The sequence below is a fragment of the Bos mutus genome, chromosome 15, assembly GCF_027580195.1.
Source record: "Bos mutus isolate GX-2022 chromosome 15, NWIPB_WYAK_1.1, whole genome shotgun sequence".
NCBI lineage: Eukaryota > Metazoa > Chordata > Mammalia > Artiodactyla > Bovidae > Bos > Bos mutus.
In genome coordinates this window covers 46295670-46312197 of record NC_091631.1, presented here as the reverse complement: position 1 = coordinate 46312197, position 16528 = coordinate 46295670, and the positions used below count along the sequence as shown (strand labels likewise).

At 42.5% G+C, this 16528-nt stretch overlaps 1 protein-coding gene across 1 annotated transcript in view; it reads left to right on the top strand.

Moving 5' to 3' along the window:
* The window catches only part of JHY (junctional cadherin complex regulator), an 81827-nt gene that overhangs the window by 13645 nt on the left and 51654 nt on the right, over positions 1–16528 (top strand). Inside the window, 2 exon segments of the mRNA XM_070383201.1 lie at positions 14139–14637; positions 14639–14656. Of these exon segments, the coding sequence (XP_070239302.1) occupies positions 14139–14637; positions 14639–14656 (517 nt within the window).

The following is a 16528-nucleotide window of genomic DNA, read 5'->3' as shown; positions in this document are numbered from 1 at the left end:
GTGACCATTATATCTACTACTGCGGGCAGGAATCCCTTAGGAGAAATGGAACAGCCATCATGGTCAACAAAAGAGTCCGAAATGAAGTACTTGGATGCAATCTCAAAAACAAAAGAATGATCTCTGTTTGTTTCCAAGGCAAACCATTCAATATCACAGTAATCCAAGTCTATGCCCCAACCAGTAAGGCTGAAGAAGCTGAACGGTTCTATGAAGACCTACAAGACCCTTTAGAACTAACACCCAAAAAAGATGTCCTTCTCATTATAGGGGACTAGAATGCAAAAATAGGAAGTCAAGAAATACCTGGAGTAACAGGAAAATTTGGCCTTGGAATATGGAATGAAGCAGGGCAAAGACTAATAGAGTTTTGCCAAGAAAATGCACTGGTCATAACAAACACCCTCTTCCAACAACACAAGAGAAGACTCTACACATGGACATTACCAGATGGTCAACACTGAAATCAGATTGATTATATTCTTTGCAGCCAAAGATGGAGAAGCTCTACACAGTCAACAAAAACAAGACCGGGTGCTGACTGTGGCTCAGATCATGAACTCCTTATTGCCAAATTGAGACTTAAATTGAAGAAAGTAGGGAAAACCACTAGACCATTCAGGTATGACCTAAATCAAATCCCTTATGATTATACAGTGGAAGTGAGAAATAGATTTAAGGGACTAGATCTGATAGATAGATTGCCTGATGAACTATGGACGGAGGTTTGTACATTGTACAGGAGACAGGGATCAAGACCATCCCCATGGAAAAGAAATGCAAAAAAGCAAAATGGCTGTCTGAGGAGGCCTTACAAATAACTGTGAAAAGAAGAGAAGCAAAAAGCAAAGGAGAAAAGGAAAGATATAAGCATCTGAATGCAAGGTTCCAAAGAATAGCAAGGAGAGATAAGAAAGCCTTCCTCAGCAATCAATGCAAATAAACAGAGGAAAACAATAGAATGGGAAAGACTAGAGACCTCTTCAAGAAAATTAGGGATACCAAGGGAACACTTCATGCAAAGATGGGCTCTGTAAAGGACAGAAATGGTATGGACCTAACAGAAGCAGAAGATATTAAGAAGAGGTGGCAAGAATACACAGAAGAACTGTACAAAAAGATCTTCATGACCAAGATAATCACGATGGTGTGATCACTCACCTAGAGCCAGACATCCTGGAATGTGAAGTCAAGTGGGCCTTAGAAAGCATCACTACGAACAAAGCTAGTGGAGGTGATGGAATTCCAGGTGAGCTATTTCAAATCCTGAAAGATGATGCTGTGAAAGTGCTGCACTCAATATGCCAGCAAATTTGGAAAACTCAGCACTGGCCACAGGACTAGAAAAGGTAAGTTTTCATTCCAATCCCAAAGAAAGGCAATGCCAAAGAATGCTCAAACTACTGCACAATTGCACTCATCTCACACGCTAGTAAAGTAATGCTCAAAATTCTTCAAGCCAGGTTCAGCAATACATGAACCGTGAACTTCCAGATGTTCAAGCTGGTTTTAGAAAAAGCAGAGGAACCAGAGATCAAATTGCCAACATCTGCTGAATCATGGAAAAAGCAAGAGAGTCCAGAAAAACACCTATTTCTGCTTTATTGTCTATGCCAAAGCCTTTGACTGTGTGGATCACAATAAACTGTGGAAAATTCTGAAAGAGATGGGAATACCAGACCACCTGACCTGTCTCTTGAGAAACCTATATGCAGGTCAGGAAGCAACAGTTAGAACTGGACATGGAACAACAGACTGGTTCCAAATAGGAAAAGGAGTACGTCAAGGCTGTATATTGTTACACTGCTTATTTAACTTCTATGCAGAGTACATCATGAGAAACGCTGGGCTGGAAGAAACAGAAGCTGGAATCAAGATTGCCGAGAGAAATATCAATGACCTCAGATATGCAGATGACACCACCCTTATGGCAGAAAGTGAAGAGGAACTCAAAAGCCTCTTGATGAAAGTGAAAGAGGAGAGTGAAAAAGTTGGCTTAAAGCTCAACATTCAGAAAATGAAGATCATGGCATCTGGTCCCATCACTTCATGGGAAATAGATGGGGAAACAGTGGAAACAGTGTCAGACTTTATTTTTTTGGGCTCCAAAATCACTGCAGATGGTGACTGCAGCCTTGAAATTAAAGGGCGCTTACTCCTTGGAAGGAAAGTTATGACCAACCTAGATAGCATATTGAAAAGGAGAGAGATTACTTTGCCAGCAAAGGTCCGTCTAGTCAAGGCTATGGTTTTTCCAGTGGTCATGTCTGGATGTGAGAGTCGGACTGTGAAGAAAGCTGAGCGCCAAAGAATTGATGCTTTTGAACTGTGGTGTTGGAGAAGACTCTTGAGAGTCCCTTGGACTGCAAGGAGATCCAGCCAGTCCATTCTGAAGGAGATCAGCCCTGGGATTTCTTTGGAGGGAATGATGCTGAAGCTGAAACTCCAGTACTTTGGCCACCTCATGCGAAGAGTTGACTCATTGGAAAAGACTCTGATGCTGGGAGGGACTGGGGGCAGGAGGAGAAGGGGACGTCAGAGGATGAAATGGTTGGATGGCATCACCGACTCAATGGACATGAGTCTGGGTGAACTCCAGGAGTTGGTGATGGACAGGGAGGCCTGGTGTGCTGCGATTCATGGGGTCGCAAAAAGTCGGACACAACTGAGTGACTGAACTGACTGAGGGTTAGTTCTCTGGTAGTCTAGAGTCTTGGAGTCAGTATTCCCACTGTAAAGGCTCAGAGCTTGATCTCCTGTGTCACAAAGTAATTTAGTGGAAGAGATGAAATGGGCACCCAGCTCTCAATTTTCAATCCAGTGATCGATTTCACTACACAGGATCCCCTTAGAAGAGCCATTGGTTCTCTATTTTTTTCAGAGCACTGGAGGAAGAGACAGTCACCACTAAAGAGTAAGAAGAAAAGTAACAATTTCACAAATCCATAGTAGCCGGAAGAATGTGACACTTTTATACTCCAAGGGAGCCCCAAAAACATCAATGTATTTTTAAATAAAGAATAATATAAAGTCAAAAGCATGGTTAGGGCCTTGGTCTTCTGATTCACAGATCCTAAAATGGTGGTATTTTCCTTAGACTGATTTGTCTTGGAAACATTAATGAAAGACTATAATCCCCAGGATTAGAGTGGGTTATGGCCCTGGTAGTTGTTTGGCTGTGCAATGCTTCATACATTGACTGGAGAACCAGTTCTCCACTACAAAGGAAAACACAACCAAAGCATTTAGTCAAGTAGTGCCTCAAGAATATCATCCAGGGACTTCCCTGATAGTCCAGTGGCTAAGATTTTGCACTCCAATGCAGGGGGCCCAGGTTCAACCCCTGATCAGGGAACTAGAGCCAACATGCCGCAACTGAGAGATCCTGCAACTAAGGCCCCAGCATAGCCAAACAAAAATGTTTTTAAAAGCCTTAAAAAAATGTCATCCAGTTGAGCATTTCCTTACTGGCCCCTTTCTCTGTTCATCTTGGAAACTTTTCCTAGGTGTATCGTTGCTTGTATCTGAGTAGTTTATGAGTCGAGAAACAGACAAATTGATCACAGGCTCTCAATATGAAATTCAAGAGTGCTTTCATTTCTGGCAGGTAGATGGCATTCTGGGAACTGTAGTTCAAAATAATTAGTCAAAGCCTTGCCTTAAAACCAAGAAAAATCTCTTTCTTCTTGCTTTTATGGGCAACCATTTTAAAAGCTGCCTGCCAAGTCACTTGAGCTCTACTCTTGTGTTTTGATGTTACTAGAACCTCCTCAAAGCAATTACTCCCTTGTACCTCAGCAAAGCCAAGCCTCAGCTCAATGTATATGGATTAGAAAAACCTTTTACTTAATAGAAATTGGAGCAGCATTGACTGCAGTGAATGAATCAAGAGTAGAAAGAGGATCTTCACGTGATAATCCTTAAACCCCACTCCAGAACTAGCCTTATGACACTCGGCACTCAGGGAAAAGGAGATCAATGTAATTCCTAGAGCATTAGAAATAACCTCTTCAGCCCTGTGGCCCTCTGAAACCTCATATGATAAAAATAAAAAAATCAGAAAGCAGCAATACAGTAACTGGTATATGTGTTTGATAAGGTTTTATTTACAAAAATACCTCAATATAATTAGCTACTATTTGGAGGACCATTTGCTTGATATATACTATCTCATTTATCACAACAAGAGGCTCTTAGACAAATTTTGCAAATGGGGAACCAAGGCTCTGAAAGTTTTGTTAGGTGTATGTAGCTACTAAGTGGCCGAGCCAGAAATTGAGCTAAATGAACTGTCTTCCAACTCCAAAGTCTGTGTCTCCACTTGTATGTATCTGGATAGGTGATCAAGGACTGATCTAGTCAAGAACTCAGTTTTGCTCTCTATCAGAAATTAAAGCTGTAACAGCTTCAATATGGACCGAACTGAGGCCAGATTAAATATGCATGTACAGTGATAAATTTTAGTTGAGCAATACAAATCTATAACGGATCCTGTGTCCTCAGAACACAATAAATATTAATGGTATTTTACTTTTGGGCAGGAGGATCATTTGTTGTTGTTCAGTCACTCAGTCATGTCCAACTGTTTGTGACCCCATGGACTGCAGCACACCAGGCTTCCCTGTCCTTCACCACCTCCCAGAGCTTGCTCAGATTCACATCCATTGAGGGTCCATATGAACAGAATCACAGTAGCCTATATTCCCCAGCAACTCTCCTGGAAAACAGAATGTTTTCCTTCAGTGAAGGTTCTCTCATCACCTGGGAAGCAGAGCCCTCACCAAATATTCCCCATTCTGTCTAAAAGACCACCTTGTGCCAGAAAGTACTTGGTGGAAGACAGGTGCGGGAAAGTATTCTTAGTTAACTTGAATATTTAGAATTGACTGAAAGTAAGAAAAGGACTCAGGAATAATCATCTGCATTTTTGTGGTAGTATATAATTTTTCCTCTCAAAAGCTCTCACATATATATATATATGAAATATGTAGTATTTATATATAAATATGTAGTGTGTGTGTGTGTATACAGTTGATCCTTGAACAAAATGAATGTGAACTGAATGGGTTCACTTTGCATGAGGATTTTTTGTTAATAAATAGTACTACAGTAGTACAAAGCCCACAGCTGGTTGAATTACTGGATGTGGTACTGTGGATACAGAGGGTGGGTCCTGCCACTTGAGCATCCACAGAATTTGGTATTCTCAGCATGTCCTCATATATACCAGGGATGACTGTATGTTGTCTCCAATTAACAATACAAGAATCAAGTGAAGTACTGAATGGTGATTTTTAGGACTTAAATATTAGTATGGGATAAGCAAAACCAAAAATACATAGAGAGACTTAGTAAAAACCCAAACTCAGAATTTTAACTTCCCCCTCCAATTTCACACATAAGATATATTTGAGCTGATGAGAGATTACTTCCTCTCATAAGTGTCATAGAGATTTATTTTTCCCCCTCTGGGAGCATAAAGAAACTTGAGGCTAGGTGTAATATTCTAGTTTTATCAAGAACATTCTGAGAGCTTCCAGGCATCAACTTTCATTCCTGTTGGTTTCTAGCAACATTCTTCCATGTTAATTTATGTTGTCTTGATGAGATTTTCCATTTAAGGTCATTGGTTGGCCAGCCTCTTCAAATGCATTCTATTCTATACCCAAGGGCTTCCCAGGTGGCTCAGTAGTAAAGAATCTGCCTGCCAGTGCAGGAGATGCAAGAGACACAGGTTTGATCCCTGAGTGGGGAAGATCCTCCTGGAGAAGGAATTGGCAACCCACTCCCACTCCAGTATTCTTGCCTGGGAAATCCCATCCACAGAGGAGCCAGGCAGGCTACAGTCCATAGTGTTGCAAAGAGTCAGACATGACTGAGCATGCATGCACATATACCCAATCCTATGGGGTTCACACAGTATTTGGCGATAGCTACTAGCATGTTGGTTATTTATTTCTGATCACATGGGTATCATCATATCAAAGAAGTGACCTGGTGTCACAGGTATTGGTCACTGCTGTCTTATGTTCACTTGCTCACAAACTATGCAGCTGTCAAACCCTGATGCACTCCTCAGAGCAGGCATTGTGCCATCATGACAGACGAGCAGTCAGAGGAGGAAGTGAAGTGTGTGTGTGGGCATGAATTGTGTCTATTAGAGGCACAGTCCCCGCCAGAAATGCTAATGCTACCGTGACTCCTGGGGTTTTATTGCCCTCGGAGAGGACCATGAGTTCCTTTCCAGCTTATTTCCAAATGGGGATGCATTACTGTGTTAAAATAAGTAAATAAACAGTGAGTTCGAAACCTCACAATGTGTTATTGAATTTATATCACCTACAGTCCTGCCAGTCTATCAAGAGGAAGACTGTAACCAAGTAACTGAGCAGATAAGTTTAATTGACAACCTTCACTGTATTCATCTGTTTCTACTCCCTGACAAATTTGGTAATGTGGAAATCTTTGGTTACTAATTTTTTAATGTATTGAATTTAAAAATTTTCCCCAACCCCTATATACATTGGTGAATTTCCCATGATAGGCCCAATTCAGTTTTTAAAATGGTGGATTCTTAGAGCTGTTTGGTCTTTTAAAGATCAGCCTATCCCTTACTGTATTAATAAAAGGTGGAACCTGAGGCCTAGAGTGGATAAGAAACTTACCCAAATTCACATAACTGCTCAGTGGCAAAATCTGGATTAGGGCTCAGGTGTCAAGACCTTTCCAGTGCTCTTCCCATGACATCACAGCTACCTTGCAATTCCAATGCCATTGGTATCTGGCAGTTAAAATACAAGAGAGGACCTCCCTGGTGGTCCAGTGGTTAATATCTTGCTTTCCAATGCAAGGGATGCGGGTTCCATCTCTGGTCAGGGAGCTAAGATCCTACATGCCTCTTGGCAAAAAAAAAAAAATATATATATATATATATATATGAAACAGAAACAATATTGTAACAAATTCAATCTAGACTTTTAAAATGGTATGTGTGTGCTCAATTGTATGACTCTCTGCAATCCCATGGACTGTAGCCCACCAGGCTCCTCTGTCCATGGAATTTTCCAGGCAAGAATACTGGAGTGGATTTTCTTAAAAATGGTCCACATCAAAAAATATATATATTAAAAGAAAAAAGTCCAAGAAACTAGCACCTGGAAGTGCTGTCAGTCTGGGTCTCTGCCTTTTAGCCACTGTTTCTGGAGAATGAAAAGAACTCCCGAGCTTTCCACAGAAAATGTCTGGCAGGAGCATTGTACACTCTCACTGAAGGAGGGGAAGGAATTCTGTTTCTGAATATGTTCTGTGTCATCAGCATTTCCCTTGTGAGGATGCAGCCTTTGTTTCACATAAGATAATCTTAATGGAAACGAGGTACTGGAATTTCACGTTGCAATTACTAGCATGCCCTCTTAAGATAATTTATTTTAACTCAGAGATTGTCCATGAATCAACACTGGTACTAATAAGAAACTGGTGCAAATACTTGGTTATTTTGCAGCCAAAAGCTGTTGTCAAAAAAGGGAGATTTTGGTTGGAATTATCCAAACTGTATGACTGCAGTCAACAAAATTCACCAGATAACATAACAATCCAAGCCCTTCATTTGTGGATAGTCTTTGGCCTTTGGTTCATTAAACTACTTTTCTCCTATTAAAATGTTTAATTTTTTTTAGCAGAATAAATTCCTGCATTAGATGAAATTTTCTGGGTTGTAAATAGCCTTCCCAAAGGATTTCAATATACTTGTGGAACCTTTTTGTTTTGTACTTACAAAAGTGATTTTTTTGATCCTTTGGATTTATTTCATTTTATTTACTTAAAAGCTGTTGATAAAAAGATTAAGATGAGCACAGAATTCAGAAGTCCTTGGAAGCAATTGTCAGTTTTATTGCTCCTTAAAGAAGCATTAAAAACTGTACACTTAAACAGAAATTGAATTTGCTGTTCATATCCATAAAAGATTTAATGGCATATAAATTGGGAATAATTGTTCTGTTTAAAAGGATTAAATTAAACCTAAATCAATAATAACATGTGCAGTTTCAATTTAACTGCCTACTTAAAATAAAGTGGCAAAGAAATAACTGCTAAATGATTAATAGCAATGCTTTTATTCACCTCCTTGACAGGCAAAATGGCCAGTTATTGAATATTTTATTATGAGTGCAAAGGATGTTAATTGTACTAGAAACATGCTCTAATTTTAGTAATTTTTTGATTGAATACTAATCTGAACACGAAGCTGTTTGTCAAATGGAGATTTGATTTTATTTGGACTGAAGTTGTCACAGTCAGTGCTCGAATGTGGTCCATTAGAGACAGCAAATAGGATGGCATATGCCTAGGAGACCACCCTCCCCTTCCTCTCTGCATCCGTCTCTAACCTGGGCATCTGAAGGGCAGACCTGGCATCTGTTGTCTGAATGGCAACAAAGGCATTGTGTACTCATTGTCTAACCTCCCTATCCGCTGGGGAGAAAACAAGGTGTATGTTTTGTGTGCACATGATTACCGATGAAGGAGCACTTCACACTCATTGTGTTCCCAGTGTGTTGACCTAGACCACACAATACAAAGGAGCATCTCAGCACACAAGCTCAGAACAATGGGGTTCTTTAGTATCATGTTCTGTTTCAAGCATTAGATTTGTTTCCATGAAGTATTACAGCTTTTCACGCTCCTGAGTTTGCAAAACATAACCTCCCATTTGTCCCTACATATGGTTTCCATCAAAAGGAAGAGAAAGGGGCGTGTTTTAAGATAGTCATTGTAGGTGTACGCGGTACAGTGTAATTAAAGCTCTTAGAAGAGCCACATTTTCTGATTCTAATCTTGTAAATACACCTTACTAGAGTGTCTCTTCAAACGATTGGTTCAAAAATATCTTTCACAGCCAGAGCAACTCAGTGTGTCTGATTTGTTTCAAAACCTTCTGAATTTTCCAGGTTTCACTCAAAACACCTGTCTTTTCCAGGGTGTGTGATGCTACTTCTGTGGGCAGTGTCTGATGGCAATTTGTTGAGGCTAGAAATTATATCTCCTTCTGAAAGTCTAAAATAATTGAAATCTCCCGGTTTTATCTTCCTCATCATCTCTCAGCAGTGCCTAAAATTTCTCATCATGTGGAAACACAGACATTTCTTAATCCCATTTTCCTAAATCACAGTTGAAACAGAGTCTCCATGATGCCTAGTTCTTGGGAAAATATTTTTTTTCTAAGATAGTGTATTCACACTTTCAGGCCACTAAGGTGCCACTTAGTGCATCACGAGACAATGCTGTGTCCTGGAAATAACTTGGGCCTTAGGGAGAAAAGAAGCCCTTGAGATCCAATCAGCAGGAAGCACAGGACACACCAGTGCCGTGTCATGTGACAGAACACAACACACAGCCACAGACACCGTGACGGAGCTTGTCGGCACGCGCTTTCAGAGCAGACCCTTCCTGGGACCCTCCTTACTTTGTGCCAAGAACATAGTTCCAGGGACTGCCCCAGTGGTCCAGTGACTAGAATCGGCCTTGCAATGCAGGGATGCAGGTTTGATCCCTAGTCAAGGAACTAAGACCCCACGTGCTGCAGGGCAACTAAGCCCTCAGGCCACAACTAGAGAAAAGCCCGCGTGCCACAGCGAAGATCCCGTGTGCCACAACTATGACCCAACACAACCAAATAAATATTTTTTAGAAAGCAAACACAGAAAATAAGAAAATTATATTTTAAAAAAGAACATAGTTCTCAGCATATATATGTATACAAATGTGCTTAATACTCTCAATGACTATGAAGTAGGTACCATTATCTTTTTTTAGGTAGGTACTATTCGCATCCTCATTTTATTGATGAGGAAACTGAAGCACAGAGAAGTACAATAACTTGCCCACACTCCCACGGTAACTGGCAGTACGAGGAATTCAGTGCAGGCAATCTGATCGCAGAAGGCAATGGCACCCCACTCCAGTACTCTTGCCTGGAAAATCCCATGGACGGAGGAGCCTGGTGGGCTGCTGTCTATGGAGTCGCTGGGAGTCGGACACGACTGAGCGACTTCACTTTCACTTTTCACTTTCATGCATTGGAGAAGGAAATGGCAACGCACTCCAGTGTTCTTGCCTGGAGAATCCCAGGGACGGGGGAGTCTGGTGGGCTGCCGTCTATGGGGTCGCACAGAGTCGGACATGACTGAAGTGACTTAGCAATCTGATCCTCACTCTCCAAACCTCAGTTTCTTCATCTATTAAACGGGCATAATGGTGACACCTCCCCATAGGGTTGCTCTGAGGTTAAAAATGGAGATTCATTATAAGCATTCCCTAGATCAGCACACCTGGAGAAGGCAATGGCACCCCACTCCAGTACTCTTGCCTGGCAAATCCCATGGACGGAGCGACCTGGTAGGCTGCAGTCCATGGGGTCGCTCAGATTCGGACATGACTGAGCGACTTCACTTTCACTTTTCACTTTCATGCATTGGAGAAGGAAATGGCAACCCACTCCAGTGTTCTTGCCTGAGAATCCCAGGGACGGGGGAGCCTGGTAGGCTGCCGTCTATGGGGTCACACAGAGTCGGACACGACTGAAGCGACTTAGCATTAGATCAGCACACCATAATATGTTCTATCTTCCCAAAGCCAGCACTCTACAACCCACCCTAGGAAAGCAGTGGGGCGGTGGGCCCCAATAAGATGTGTCACTTTAAAAGAATTTGTCTTTTAATTTATTTTTGTGTCGTCATTGCTGCTCGGGCTTTTCTCTAGTTGTGGATAGCAGGGACATGCTCTAGTTGCGGTGCTTATGCGTCTATTTGCAGTGGCTCCTCTGGTTGTGTAGCACACGCTCTAGGCTCACGTGCCTCAGTGGTTGCAGCCCATGGGCTCAGGAGTTGCTGCGTCCAGGCTCTAGAGCACAGGCTCAGCAGTTGTGGTCATGGGCTGAGTTGCTCCACAGCATGTGGGATCTTCCTGGACTAGAGACTGAACCCATATCTCCTGCATTGGCAGGCTGATTACCACTGAGCCACCAGAGAGGCCCAGATGTATCACTTTTAAGGTTGCCAAGCCCTGCTTTAAACAGCGCAAAGAAGAAGGCTACCTGTTCTAAAACTTTCCCCCCAAAACCATACATAAGCCGTAGATAACCGTAGATAAGCCCTTTGAACACCACATCACTGTGCCTATCCAAATATATCTGTCTTACCTTGTTCTCTAATTGAGTGATTTTGCTAAATTAAATCCAAACTTTCAAGTTAATGGAGTTAAGCCATACCCTTCATGGAATTTACAAAGCCCTGCAAAATCTCACCTCGGCTTAACCCTGACCTTCACTCCTCAACCATCCCCACTCCTACCCTCCACTTTATCCATGCAAAATTTGTCCTTTGAAAGCCCCATGTTCTCTCACCCCTCTGTTCCTTTTTACAAGTTGTTTCCTCAGCCTGGCTTAGACTCTCTGCCCTTCTTAGCCTTCGGTATCAGCTAAGCCATCAATGCCTTCAGAAAGCTCCCCTTTCTCCCAAGATGGGACTGGATGTCCCTCCTGAGTCCTGATTGGCCCTGTTCTCCTGCTCGGTGCACTCATGACTCCAGTTGTAAATCGCTCATCTCCTGGTCTGTATCCCCAACTGAGCTCACCATCATCTCCCCCTAACTTGTGTGGGGATGTGCAGTCGTGTCCGACTCTTTGTAAACCCATGGACTATAGACCACCAGGCTCCTCTGTCCATGGAATTTTCCAGGCAAGAATACTAAAGTGACTTGTCATTTCCTATTCCAGAGGATCTTACCGACCCAGGGATCGAACATCTCCTGCATTGACAGGCGTGTTCTTGACCACTAGCACCACCTCCCCCTAACTCAGTACATGCTCAGTAAACATCTATAGAATCACTGAACAAGCAAATGCATGAGGAAGGTTAAATTCTGTTGAATCAAGTGAATGAATGAATGAGGAGAGTTAAACTCACATTTTCCTTTGAATATATCATAGATATGGGGAAAATGGCACATTTCTTCATTTAAAAAAATACTTTCTATCTTTATTTACTTGAAGATGTACTTTCATCTTTTCTTCCCCATCTAAACAACCATTGCTGAACCTTATACTTGATGCAGCACAAAATAAGCCCTAAAGTCATTCACTTGTTTGGTCCAAAGAAAACAGCTTTTCTGCATGTTTAAATACTAATTTACTACTGTTGGGCTTTTTTAAAAAATATAAATATCTAATGCTCAGTTATTGATTCAGGCATCACTTTTTACCTCTTCTGTCCATAGCACAGGGCAGAGGTTAGGGAAAGGAAGGCCAGCCCTGCTGCCCAGGACCTGACCTAGGTGAGGAGATACAGTTGCCATGGTGAACAGTGAACTAAGCACAAATACAGCACATGAATTTAGCTACATTGTCTCATCTGGATTGTATGCAATCTTGAGAAATAAACAGAACAAATATAACTGATCCCTAACTTAGGGATGAGAGAAACCGGCTCAGAGATGACATGGTCTACCAGCTGAGGCACAGACAGGTAGTGACGGACCCAGGACTTGAGCCCAGGTCTGTCTAGTCCCAAGTCCAGATTATGCCCTGCTGGACCAACCCCTGCCCCTGGGACAGTAGGGGACATCGCACAGAGAGACCTCCTCAAAGCCCCAGAGGCAGGTAGCCCTGTGGAGGTTCAGGAGTGACGAGTCACACGGTTTGATGTCAGTTTCCTGACTATCATGGACCATCCATCCAGGCCCTTTGCTGGAGGAGAATATCATTTTTCTTCCCTCAGTGGAAAAGGCAGAGCAGTCCGTCCCAATAAGTTTTCCATCTTAACATGTGAAGTACAGATTCAGAGTGATGAGGGGAACTCCCCGCAGTCCAGTGGGTTAGGACTGGGTCTTACACCAGTGTGGCCCACACTCAGTCCTGAATCGGGGAACTGACATCCCGTCCAGCAAGCCTTGTATCATGGTTTAAAAAAAAAAAAAAAACACTAAAAATTCAAAGTGACAATTTAGCAAGATATGGAAGTTGGGGCTTTCTGCTCTAGTTTCTGCTTTACATCAAATCAAAGAAATCTAGGTTCACATTAAGAAGACTAAATTAGCATTAGGGGCCCCATTAGTTTGTTTACCCAGCATAAAATTATGTCCTCTGTAAACGGGAATATCAAATAGCATAAAAAGCCCAGATGATTTACATTTTCTTTTTGATTAGAGGATTGCATCTACTGTACTCAAGGAAAATCTCTCCCATTTAGCTTTTGAAGATCAAAGAGGCCATTAAATATGCCCATATTACCAGCATTTTTTTTCCTTTTTGATTAAGACTAGGAGGTGCTTTACAAATTGAGATCGTCATAGGGAAAAAGGGAGGACTTGATTTGGGGTCATATGTACTGATTATGGACCCATTCATATGGACCAGGCAGGACCCTATGCTTAACCTTTTATTCATATAGGGCTTTTCTACACCTTAAAACACATGCTGACCTGTCTACTGAGTTTTGTGTACACAGACCTGACCCAGAGAATATGAGCTGAGAGCTTTCAGAGGCATTGTCTGATCCCAAATGTGAAGGATCTTCCCGTAGCATATTTGAAAAAAAAGACAAAATGAAGTGATGAATAAAAATCACTGATTCAGGAGGATGAACCTCTGTAGGTGTTCAGTTGGCATAAATCCTGCTTTTCTCCCACAAAGATGCAGACTGAGTCGTTGTCCAGGCAACGGTCGAATTTTCCTTCCTTGATAAACAGCTAAATGTGTATATCACCAGCTAAGTGTGAAATCCATTTTATCTGCAGCAGCTTATTACTTATGCAACTTATGGTGTGTCTAAGTAATAGCATTCCTCGCACCAAGATGATTTCGCTGGCTTAATGTTACAGACATTGGTTTTCCAGCATTTAGAAATGAACCATCCCCCTTTTTTATTCCATATTTCAATGAACTTAGATAATGATGACTTTTTGCCCTTATGTGTAGTGTGTAGGCCTGGTCTGAGCCTGAGATGTGTCTTTCACATGTTACATAGTAAAAAGGAAAATTGTAAGAGAAAGATGGAGATTGATGTCGAGTAAGATGGTCAGCTGAAGAGAATGACTAATCTGTTTGGATGAAGGACTTGACATTTCTTTTCTGCTCTGGGCAGCCGACAACCCACAGAAGACAAATACTCACACCTCCGATACGATCCAAACTGGAAGAGTAAGAAAGAGGAGGGAAAGTTGTTGCCTGTAGAAGCGTTGCCGGAGTCTGTGGACAGCTCTACAGAAAATCTGACTCTGAACCCACTCTACCCTTCCAAGGAGCCTTCAATGGACCTCTCAGGGGGGAAAGGTGAACAGAAGAGCCCACGGAGCACAGCCTCCTTACTTGGGAGTGAATTCGTAAGCCCGAACTACGAGCTCAGCACCCACCGCACTGAGCCATTTTCCGTGCTGAGTGACAGCGACCCTGAGGAAAAGTCCAGCAACCTCTCTCGGTACTTGAAGAGTTCAAGTTCACGCAGCGAGGCATTCCTGCCAGGATCACGCGGCCCTCGGCGAAGGAAGTCCAAACAATATTTTGTGGAAAAGAACAAGCTGACTTTGGGATTACCCACTCCAAGAATGGACTCTTATCTTCAACTTCACAATAAAAAAAGGGGGGAAAGGTCACCTAGAACAGGTACGTAGCGACTTCTTAAAAATCTCTTCCGGGCACTCGACTGGCATTTGCCTCTGTTTGAAACAGCTGGGTATCACTTCCTTTGGGGTGGCGATGTCATTGTAAGCACCCGGCTGAGCAAAACAAACACCCTGTACCTTGCCCCTCTTTGAAGAATTGGGGGGATTATTCCACAAATTCTTAAAAGCAAAATAGAAGTCATTAATGGCTTACAGTGCTGTAATTCAATTATTAGACCCAAAATGTTTCCATCCAAGGAACCATAGGTTTTTTTTTTTTTTAACTATAAACTCCATTAGATAAAATACAGAGCTGAGGGTTTGATTCTCTGTGTTGGCTGCCTTTGTTCCCACAAAAGCACTGGTCTTCAATCCTATTAAATCCCTCTAGTACATTGGCGGTGACATGACATACTCATTATCAGTAACAGCCACTGACAGAAGTGATTCTTAGCTCAGATTCTGTGTGTATGTGTGTGTATACATATATGTATGTGTGTGTGTATGTATATATATATATGTGTGTGTGGAGAAGGAAATGGCAATCCACTCCAGTATTCTTGCCTAGAGAATCCTGTGGACAGAGGAGCCTGGTGGGCTGCTGTCCATAGGGTCGCATAGAGTCGGACACAACTGAAGCGACTTCGCATGCATGCATGGGAGAAGAAAATGGCATCCCACTCCAGTATTCTTGCCTGGAGAATCCCAGGGATGGAGGAGCCTGGTGGTCTGCCATCTATGGGGTCTCACAGAGTCCGCCACAACTGAAGCGACTTCAGTTCAGTTCAGTTGCTCAGTCGTGTCCGATTCTGTGCGACCCCATGAATCGCTGCACGCCAGGCCTCCCTGTCCATCACCAAGTCCCAGAGTTTCCCCAAACCCGTGTCCATCAAGTCGGTGATGCCATCTAGCCATCTCATCCTCTGTCGTCCCCTTCTCCTCCTGCCCTCAATCTTTCCCAGCATCAGGGTCTTTTCAAATGAGTCAGCTCTTCGCATGAGGTGGCCAAAGTACTGGAGTTTCAGCTTTAGCATCAGTCCTTCCAATGAGCACCCAGGACTGAAGCGACTTGGCAGCATATATATATATATGTGTGTGTGTGTGTGTGTGTGTGTGTGTGTATATATATAGGGTGGTAGTGCAAGGATGGCAGGGTACAACATGGGTATTTTTTTTATTATTATTATCCAGGTGATTCTATTATCTTTCCAACTCCCATTGATAATCACTGTTACTGTCTTTCAACCTGTGCAAATGATGTGATCTGATTATAAACTTTAGTCTCTCTGTCTATAAAACTGGAATAATATTACGTCCCCTCCCTTTCTCATCTGATCATTTTGAGGGTTTATTCTACCCCAGATGATGAATTCAAGACATATTGGAGCCAGTAAACTTAGCTCTATTTCATGGATGCACATAAAGCTCACATCAGCCCACCTCCTAGGGGACATGTTTGTGGACATGGAGAATAGAATGGCTGGATCAGTGCATCCACCACCCTTACTGGGGAAACAGCTTGAAATTCATCACCCAACAATGTGGGATCATTTTCAAACATGAAGGAGAGGTTGTTATATTAAATAGGGATGCCCTTGGGGCTTTCTAGGTGGTGCTAGTGGTAAAGAATCTGCCTGCCAATGCAGGAGACGCCAGTTTGATCCCTGGGTGAGGAAAATCCCCTGGAGTAGTAAATGGCAACCCACTCCAGTGGGTTCTTGCCTGGAAAATTCCATAGACAGAGGAGCCTGGAGGGTTATAGTCCATGGGGCCAAGGGGAGTCAGACATGACTCAGCCACTAAGCGTGTGCACACACACATATGCACAAATACAGGGATGCTTTTCGACCTATTCAAATTCAAACTGGCATTA